A 10,565-nucleotide genomic window follows, 5' to 3' on the forward strand; every position below is an offset into this window, starting at 1 on the left:
ATTTAATTTATAATTAGATACCCCACTAGAACTCTCAAATCCGTGAGTGAGTGGAAGGAGAGAATCCTTGGGTTCAGATATTGTAATAAGGATGTTGTTTGCATAAAGATTATTTTTAAAATCTTGATGCTTAAAGGTCAAGCCTTTGATATCTATATTATTTCTTATCGCCGCAAATGGTTCAATTGAAATAATATATAAAAGAGGTAACAACGGACATCTTTGTTTGGGACCACTTTGAATACAGAAGGAATTAGGGAAACTTCAAACTGGACAATTGAAAAAAAAGTATATATTCATATATTACACATCTTTGTGGATGATGTAGAAAGATTTCGTGAGACTTCCAACTTTGTGGTTTTTAAAAAACGCAAAACATATTTATATATCACACATAAAATTCACATTGCTCTTGCTTAATTTTATGCCTCCGGCAAACTAAATAATCACCAACTTCCTGTTCTCTAGTGAGAACAAGTGAGCACATGTAATCTACGAGCAAAGAATGAAAATGCTGAAAGATTCCTTTCTCAAATGTTCTAGATAAGCTAGGCATGCTTAATGCGTTTAGTAAATTAGCAGAGAATTCCCAGCACACTTTCAACTACGGCATATGATAAAGAATAAAATGTTGATTATGTGAAAAAAAGAAAGAAAATTATTTATATATTCATCAAGCCTAAAATAAAATGTGAAGTAGACTGCTAAATGTGCTAGATTAAATGAGTATTCTGTAAATGCAACTATTCACAGTAGCAATGAAATTGGATCAGGATTGATAACAGCAATTCCATGCTAACACTGGAAGGATTGCTTCTCTGAGCTGCACAGGGAGACTATCCCATTTCTTGTTAATATCTGATTGCAGGAAATGAATTTTCTTAGTTTGCTCTGTGATGACATAACATTAAATTTTTTCTGGATTCATTGCAATCACTAAGGCCTTGCCCGAGGGTTTAGGAAAAGGTACATTTAGGAAAGGTAAATTTGTCTGCATTTAAAGGATATAGAAACATAGAAACATAGAAACATAGAATGTGACGGCAGATAAGAACCATTCGGCCCATCTAGTCTGCCCAGTTTTCTAAATACTTTCATTAGTCCCTGGCCTTATCTTATAGTTAGGATAGCCTTATGCTTATCCCACGCATGCTTAAACTCCTTTACTGTGTTAACCTCTACCACTTCAGATGGAAGGCTATTCCATGCATCCACTACCCTCTCAGTAAAGTAATACTTCCTGGTATTATTTTTAAATCTTTGCCCCTCTAATTTAAGACTATGTCCTCTTGTTGTGGTAGTTTTTCTTCTTTTAAATATAGTCTCCTCCTTTACTGTGTTGATTCCCTTTATGTATTTAAATGTTTCTATCATATCCCCCCTGTCTCGTCTTTCCTCCAAGCCATACATGTTAAGATCCTTTAACCTTTCCTGGTAAGTTTTATCCTGCAATCCATGAACCAGTTTAGTAGCCCTTCTTTGAACTCTCTCTAAGGTATCAATATCCTTCTGAAGATATGGTCTCCAGTACTGTGTACAGTACTCCAAGTGAGGTCTCACCAGTGTTCTGTACAATGGCATGAGCACTTCCCTCTTTCTACTGCTAATACCTCTCCCTATACAACCAAGCATTCTGCTAGCATTTCCTGCTGCTCTATTACATTGTCTGCCTACCTTTAAGTCATCAGAAATAACCATCCCTAAATCCCTTTCCTCAGATGTTGAGGTTAGGAGTCTATCAAATATTCTGTACTCTGCCCTTGGGTTTTTACGTCCAAGATGCAATTATGTTGCACTTATCCACATTAAATGTCAGTTGCCACAACTCTGACCATTTTTCTAGTTTACCTAAATCATTTGCCATTTGGCTTATCCCTCCTGGAACATCAACCCTGTTACATATCTTAGTATCATCCGCAAAAAGACACACCTTACCATCAAGATATGACTTAAAAAAAAACCAGATTTTAAAATTCATGATGCTGTAAAAATATTTTGATGCCAGGAGTTTTTACACATATATATATATATATATATATATATATATATATATTTTTATAAAAATAGTGTGTTCCTTTGTTATTGTTTTAAACTTTTGAGCCCCTCTGTGAAAGTTAACTCTCCCAGACTTGGCAATGCAGTCTCCTCCTGCTGTGAGATTATACTGACAGATGATCTTCGGCTAATACATTGCTTTCTCCTAGAGAAACATTAGATCTCTAATAGGCATGTACGACAATTGCCACACTCAGCCAATCAGATTAAATCTACTGCTTTTCTATGAGAAGCATTCACAGAGCTCGGAATTGTCTTCAATCCTTATTTAAAGTACAACAGCAACTAGAGGAGTACTGACTGCCAAATAGTGCAATTCTTACATTTGTCAAAGTGCAGGCACAACACCTAGGCACCAATACTGCTATCTTAAGCTGTAATGGCTTTCGTGCTTAGAGTGTCCCTATAAACAAAAATCAAGAGTTTATTTGCACGATTATCAGTTGTTGCAAGAGCTGTATTTTCCCATAACTGGCCATTGCTGCAGCTACACTGAATTCTTCATTTCCCATCCTTCATGATCCTATTTTATTTATTTATTTATAAAATATTTTACCATTGAGATGTCCCTCGTTTTCAAGTATGTCCTGGGTCCACAAAACATTGCATTGTTACCTTAAGGTACAATAAAATACAAAAACAATATTAATACACAATATATACAAAATTTAACATAGGACAGGTAGGAAATATATAATCAACCATGACAGGTGCATTCTGTTTTGAGGTATGTAGAGAGGATCTTTTAAAGTATTTTATGCCTTGGGAAGATTTAAAAGTGTGCCGGAAGTCGTTCCATAATTGCGGCGTTCTGTAGGAAAAGGAGGATCGAGCCGCTTTCTTTTTGTATTGAGGTAGAATAAATAAAGTGTTGGTACTGGATCGGAGGTTGTAAGAGGTGGGAATAGCCAGGGAGAGCATTCTGCGACAGCCTGTTTAGTTCTTTTAGTATGTCACAATGGTGGGTCATGTAATTACATTGTAGCACTAAGCGGCAGAACGAGTTATACAATGTATTAAGTTTATTAAGGTGGGTTTGCGGTGAATGTGCATATACTATGTACCCATATTCAATTATTGGCATCAGCATTTGTTGTACAATCTTTTCCTTTACTGTAGGGCTTAGGCAGGATTTGTTTCTGTACAGGGCACCTAGTTTTGGATAAAGTTCAGATGCAAGTTTTTCTATGTGGAGGCCAAAAGATAGATTGGTGTCTAACAACATACCCAAGTATTTGAAAAAGTGGACTGCGGTCAGTGTGCTATTTGATTTTGTTTTGATGCATAGATGGGAATTGTGTAATTTGTGTAATTTAGGTACTGTTCCAAAGATCATTGTGACAGTTTTGTCAGTGTTTAGGAAGAGTTTGTTTTTTATGATCCACTTTTCTACCTCTGTGAACTTGTCTTGGGGCACTGCTTCAAGCTGCGGTAGATCAGTTTTGCTTGCATAAATTACTGTGTCGTCTACGTACATGTGTACATTTGAGGATTTGCAGACATTAGGCAGATCATTCCATGCCTCTTTGGATGTCATTACAAACTTTTAAGTGGGCAGTTGTAGTGGAGTGGTTCAGGCAAAAACCTGAAGATTTTTTACAATATTTGGAGCAATGATATTGGGCGATTGTTAGAAACCAAAGTAGTGTCACCACTTTTATGAATAGGCACTACTCTCGCAGTCTTCCAAAGTTTGGGTATATATCCAGACACTAAGGATTTGTTAATTAGGGTTGTGACAGGTAAAGCAATTGCAGGTGCACTGAGCTTCAACATTGCTGTGGTTTGATCAGGTCCAGACTGTTTTTTTATTTTTAAATTATTAAGGTGTTTCTTAATGACACTAATGGGTACAGGTCTAAAAGTGAACTTGTCTATATTGGGTCTTTGCAAATTTAGTGGGGCCTGGTCCACATTTGTAGTACTAGGATGAGTGTAATTTATTAGCTTGGCAATCAGGGTGGTTGAGCATCTTACAAAATAATTGCAGTGTTTAACACCTTATCAAATTTATAAAAGACGAGTGTAGAAATGTGTATTATTCTATTAAAGGGGCACTCTAAGCACCATGAATGGTTTGACTTACCAGATTCCCTCGGGCACCTTCTATACAACACCCTCTTCAGATATAGCTAAAGTGGTGCCATATCCTATAAGTATGCTGTGTAGACTGCCTCTGTAGCTATATTCTAAACAACTGAGCTTTGAGTACAAAAAAAAACTGTGTTAAAAAGACTTGTGCATAATAAAAAATTGTTGGTTCTTCCAAACCACTTTGCCAAAAAAAATTTCAAGTCATAGTATTTGGTTTTTGCTCCTGTTCATCTCAGTACAATTTCGGTACTAAAAAAAATTGGAAAAGTTATTCAGACAGCCAACACAGCAGAAAAAGGGGGCCTATAACTGTACTGACATGCAAAAATGGACACCATATGGCTTGGTCTAATGGCTAGGCAATATCAGCCATTTTTGCAATGTAATTTCTCAGTTGCCAAAATTAGATTATTATATAATTGGATTAGAAAAAATATGAAGCGCATATTGGCTTAGGAAAACTTTTGGTTAACCTAAATATTTGTTATCCATCAAATAGTTGAATAACCTTAATACTTAGGATTGAAGATAATATTCAATTAGTTTATATACAGTCTCATTAAGAGAGCATATACCTGAAACAATGGGTCTCCCTATTAAAGGTTTCACCTTTTTGTGGTCCATGTTGTTGCTGGCTGTAACTAAACCTATATAATGCAGGATCAGTTTTGATTTCTAGGAATATGCTTATACTAAAATACTCTCATTCCCTATCTGACTTTTCTTGTAAGGTTTATGGAACAGTATATTCCAAATAAACCATGCTAGACATTAAAGGAAAAACTCTGGGGTATGTGGTCTCTAAATAATAAAATTAACTTTATTGGCACTCACAGAAAAGGCACAAAACAAAGCAACACAGAAGGAGCCGATTCTAAACCCCCTTAAGTGTTTTTAGACCTTCATAAATTATAGTCTTCCATTACACGAATTAAAAAGATATTCTATGCTTTATATGTGCTGATTTTTGTAATGCACTTCTGCATACTCTTACACATGTTGAATATAAACAAATACTGAAACAAACAAAAACAAACTAATGAATAAACCAAAAAATTTATTTTTGTTACAAAAATAAACATTTCAAGTATTAGTTAGCATATTAAATATAATACAATTTGTGCACTTTTTTAAAATTCATACAATTACAAATAAATACATTAAATAATTATTTAAATAAAGAAATATTATTCTTAATACTGACAACATTTGTAACTTTATCAATACAGATAAAGTTCTATACCATATAGGAGTTCTGTTTTACAGATTCATTTTTTCAATATTTTTTTAATACACAAATGTGTATAAGTTCAGTATATGAAAGAACATTCATGTCCAAATCAAGATATACTGTATCCAAATTTACATTGAATTGAAACAATTAAAATAGTGAGTCTTTTCTCTGATTCGTGAGCTTTGTGATTTTTAAAAAAACCATAATGAACATGATACAAATTACTTAAACACTGTTTTCAGAACATTGTAGCAACATAGTCACCAAGAAAAATATAAGTTTTTTTCGTAACCTTAAATAAAAAATAAATAAATAAAAAAATGTCACTATATCCATTTGAAGTTAGCTTTTCATGCTGTGTTCCTTTTCTTCTTCTCAGCCACTTCTTGTGATTCACAAATTATTGAGGAGGCACAGGTGTGGTCTTTGTACTAAAATGATAATGTGGATTTGATATATTAATTGAAAAATAATTTACACAGTGTAATATGTAATATATACTTCCTATATAATTATTTTACTTGCCTAGGTATGAAAACTATTTTATATATAGATATATGTATAAAACAATATTTTTTTATTGTAAAATAATTTACATTTAACAGGGCAAGTTTGTGGAAAAAGACACACAGTATAAGACAAGACATTATAAATTGAAGACTTGCAAGGTCATTCACTAATGTGAGAATTCAGGATGAATTCAAAGTGAAGTTTTACATTTAAGATCAAAATAGCCAATCTGAAATATTATCTAAGTCACCTATGCTTTCCATTCAGCTACTCTGACCTTAGATTTAAAATTCACTTAGAATTCTTACTTTACTGAATAACCCTGTAATTGCAATAATATGACATAGCCATATGCAATAATATAGCTATGACACATTTAGTAAGTTACATGGTGCCTGCATTGTATTTTATGCTAAGTTTTCTAATACGATAACCTAATTATATGAAAATTAATAAACACATACATTATGAAAGTTGATTGCAACCAAAAGCTAATCTAGTTCACAAATATTTCAATGTACCTAGAACCTTAAGTTATTCATTTCTATGGTAGGCCTATGGATTTTTAGATGTTCTTAATTCTCCTAAGATGGGATGTCCTACAACATCCTCTGTAAAACTGTTTATATTATCCACAAACTTTATATAATATGAACACCGAAAGCAGCTATTTGGTATTTTTTTCTGCTTGTACATACCTGTCTAGAATTCTATCAATTCTCTTCTTAACCCATGGGGCAGATGGATCTAAGCATACTTCTTGTCCATTTTTTAAAGTTACTCTGTGGGTCGAAACAAGACAAATTATTATTAATCATGTTATTATTGTTTCATCTCATCTGGAAAATTGTTCCAAGTATCAATTAAGAAAAATAAAAACTATAAATACTTACATCACTTCCACATTTTTGCAATGTGGTCCTTTAGGAATAATCTCAACATTCTGGAAATGTTTAGAGGCTATAAACCTTGACTCTGTGCTTATGCAAATACACCTCAGCTCACTCATTCTTGCCATAGGCATTCCTGTAAAAAAATAAAATTATACTTATTTAAAGGATGCCATATCAATGTTTATGTCATGTCTGCGTTACACTAGCATGCTAGCAAAATAAATTAGACAATAAAAAAATACAGTACAAAGTGAGCACTGATAAATGATAATAAGCAGCTCTTTTTTCACTTCAGTAATAAGTAAATAAAATGCTTACCTTTGGATACAGCAGAACATGCCAGACAAATAGCTAAGAAAACCAGAACCTTTGTCTGAGTTTCCATGTTTCCTTGTATGCTTGCAGTGTTTGATGCTGTTAGTTGGGGTCGTCTGTATTGTTTGTGTTGTATGCAGACAGTGATTCCTTTTATATGCTGAAGAATTGTGAAACAGGAATTTCCAGCCTGTTCAGGCTCATGCTGTGAGTCATAAAAAAAGAAGTTAACGTCATTCAAGTCAAATAAGTAAGTTTTTTGTTTTTTTTTTATCTCTTGTCTTACAGTTTTTTGCAAGATTGATTTAACTCAAATCTGTCATTTGAGCTATTGCAGTTATGTAATGTTGGTGAATTCCACATTTTGGGAAATTTCCAGAGCACGTGCCTTTATAAATGTGCCTTTATTTCATAAATCATCTAACAGGATGTTTATTAATCAGCAAATTAATTAATGTTATGCCTCTAAAGGAAATTCTGGGTATTATTATACTGATTCGTATCATAAGTATATATGAGGGCAGGAATAAAAACATTTTAACAATTTATATATATATATATATATATATATATATATATATATATATATATATATATATATAATTGTGGAAATGGAGTGGGTTTTTAATTTAGGAACTCTAACTTCTAGGGGTCTTAATTTAGAGTTTGATCTTTTAAATTTAGTATAAATATATTTTTTTGTATTTTATTAAAGACTTTAGGTTTGACGATCAGCCCCTTATTCCCCCAAAAAATAATTTGTATTTTTATATTTAATTTATTTTTTATCGTATTCTGAATTTCCACCATGATATAGTTTACTTTTTTTCATATCAGTTTATGTATATGTTCTATTTTTGGAATTGATACCTTTCCTTTTTGTTTAGGTGATTATCCCCTCTTTCTATATCATTTTGATATATTTGTTTTCTTTTTTAATAAAGATACCTTCCTTTTTTTTTTACTAGGTTTTAGATTGCTCTCCTCAGTCAATTTATGACCCACTTATTTGTTTTTTAATACTTTAAATTTAGTTCCCCTTTTTCTTCAGGACTTTTTCACATCATGTTAATTTTTCACTACAAGGGCTAAAAAAAAACAAAAAAAAAAAACATGTGCGTGGCCTGACAGCCAACCAAGCTAGTTGCATGTGGCTGGAGCTCCTTCAAAAATCTAATTATTAAACCAAATACTTACAGTACTTAATCAGCACATTTTGGGCACAAAACTTGGCATAGGCTGTGTTGTACACCTCTGCGACCTGCTGACATACTTAAAGCAGGGTAGGTGCTTCTCCGTGAATTAGATCAATTGTTTGCGCAGATGTGGGAGATGCACAACTGCATGCTTCCTCGCATCACTCTGGACCATGTCAAGACCTCACGGCTTCAGACTACTGATAGATGCCACAGGGTAATACCTTGTCCTGACATCTTCCATAGGGTACTGCAGGCAGAGGGCTTCCTTGCCGCCAACAGCAGGGCGGCTGTCCAGAGAACCATGGCATCTTATGCTGATGTTATTTTTAAGATAATTAAAAAAATTCTGTTTAGCAAAAATCTGATGGAAAAATAAAAACTGTACTGCAAGAAAAATAGATCCACGCGATCCCTTTGAGGGTACCATGAAGAATGGGAAAAGCATTTTCAGGCCACTGGTATCCTGCAAAGCACCCACAGGACTATCATGGAATAACCCATAAAGGTAAGTGGGTAGTGTTAATTATGAAAAAAAAACAGTCACACTACCAAATACAATCACACTCAGCCAACCACACACACAACCGCATTTAACCAATCAATCTCAATTCTTACAATATCAATTCTCCAAGTCTAGCAAACATCCAAAACATACACAAAACCTCAGGAATCCCATGTATATGTGTTGTGTGTATTGTGTGTTTGTAAATATTTATATATATATATATATATATATATATATATATATATATATATATATATATATATATATATACACGTCCCAGGTCCCAGCACTCAATGCTCTGGTGCTGTCTCCAACCAAATTATTCACCTGTTCACCTCCAAATAGGATCACTGCATTTTTTGTATATAAGGTATCCATCTCACATACACAATTGTCTTGAAAAAAGTATTTTACAGACTGAAACTTCGACTGGAACATTGTGTGAATTTGTAATTGCTCAATAAAGCAACACATTAATATATATATATATATATATATATATATATATATACACACACACACACACACCTCTGCTACCTGCTGACATATATACGTTACAGGTGCCTCATCTCAGGTCCCTATTTAGCCTTGTTCTGCAGAGAGCCTCAGATGGAATTTTTTCCCAAGTAAGTGGGTTAATCTCATAAGAGCAGACATTAGGCTGTGAGAGTAGGACCTGCCAAAGATGGGGTACATTGACGTTGTGGCAGGCTTATGCAATGTATGATCATATAATGTAAGTAAATCCCCATTATTTTTTTGCCTAGATTAGGTGTTTTTAAAAAAACTTTTAAAAACTAATAAAATCTGTCAACATTGAAGTTGCTGTTTAGTAGATAGGAGAGTGCGCTGGATCTTGTGTATTTTTTATTGTATAATATGGCCCCCAGCAGCACCCCATTTAAGCATGTTCAGGTGAGTGCAACCATCCCCCATGTTTCATATATATATATATATATATATATATATATATATATTTGGGAGTCTAGCCAACTCCTTGGTTTTGCACCCCTCCCTGTTACAGGTGCCTCATCTCAGGTCCCTATTTAGCCTTGTACTGCAGAGAGCCTCAGATGGAATTTTTTCCCAAGTAAGTGGGTTAATCTCATAAGAGCAGACATTAGGCTGTGAGAGTAGGACCTGCCAAAGATGGGGTACATTGACGTTGTGGCGGGCTTATGCAATGTATGATCATATAATGTAACTAAATCCCCATTATTTATTTTGCCTAGATTAGGTGTTTTTAAAAAAACTTTTAAAAACTAATAAAGTCTGTCAACATTGAAGTTGCTGTTTAGTAGATAGGAGAGTGCGCTGGATCTTGTGTATTTTTTATTATATATATATATATATATATATATATATATATATATATATATATATATATATATATATATATAATATGCAGAAGGAAGGCTTGCACTCACGGTCTGTATGTTGATAAAATTTCTTCTTTTTTCCAAAATTCTTAAAACATGATACATCACATCAACGTTTCAGCCATCCATTGTGGCTTTCATCAGGATCAGTTTAGCACAAAATACATATCATAGACATTGCGTTTATATAGCCAAACAGACTGGTAATTAAATCACTGAAAACACTCACCACCTGGAGCATTCCTCACCCGGCGTCTCACTGACTGCAATGCGCATGTGTGGGTATGCCGAAAACCGGAAGTAGCGACCTCGCGTCACCATCCATTGCCAGGGTTACCCAAAATGATTACAAGCTCCCCGGCAACGAGGTGACGCTCCTGG

General features: G+C 33.9%; 1 protein-coding gene across 1 annotated transcript; it reads right to left on the reverse strand.

Annotated features, from left to right (window-relative positions):
- Positions 1–5,355: 5,355 nt before the first annotated feature.
- Positions 5,356–7,225, reverse strand: LOC134565673 (alveolar macrophage chemotactic factor-like). The gene is made up of 4 exons (XM_063425304.1): positions 7,105–7,225; positions 6,787–6,919; positions 6,592–6,675; positions 5,356–5,814 (listed from the first exon to the last, which is right to left on the reverse strand). Exons 1-4 carry the CDS (start codon positions 7,169–7,171, stop codon positions 5,784–5,786), a joined length of 315 nt encoding a protein of 104 aa, XP_063281374.1. The 5' UTR covers positions 7,172–7,225; the 3' UTR covers positions 5,356–5,783.
- Positions 7,226–10,565: the final 3,340 nt, after the last annotated feature.

This window comes from Pelobates fuscus, chromosome 6 (assembly GCF_036172605.1).
Source record: "Pelobates fuscus isolate aPelFus1 chromosome 6, aPelFus1.pri, whole genome shotgun sequence".
Lineage (NCBI taxonomy): Eukaryota > Metazoa > Chordata > Amphibia > Anura > Pelobatidae > Pelobates > Pelobates fuscus.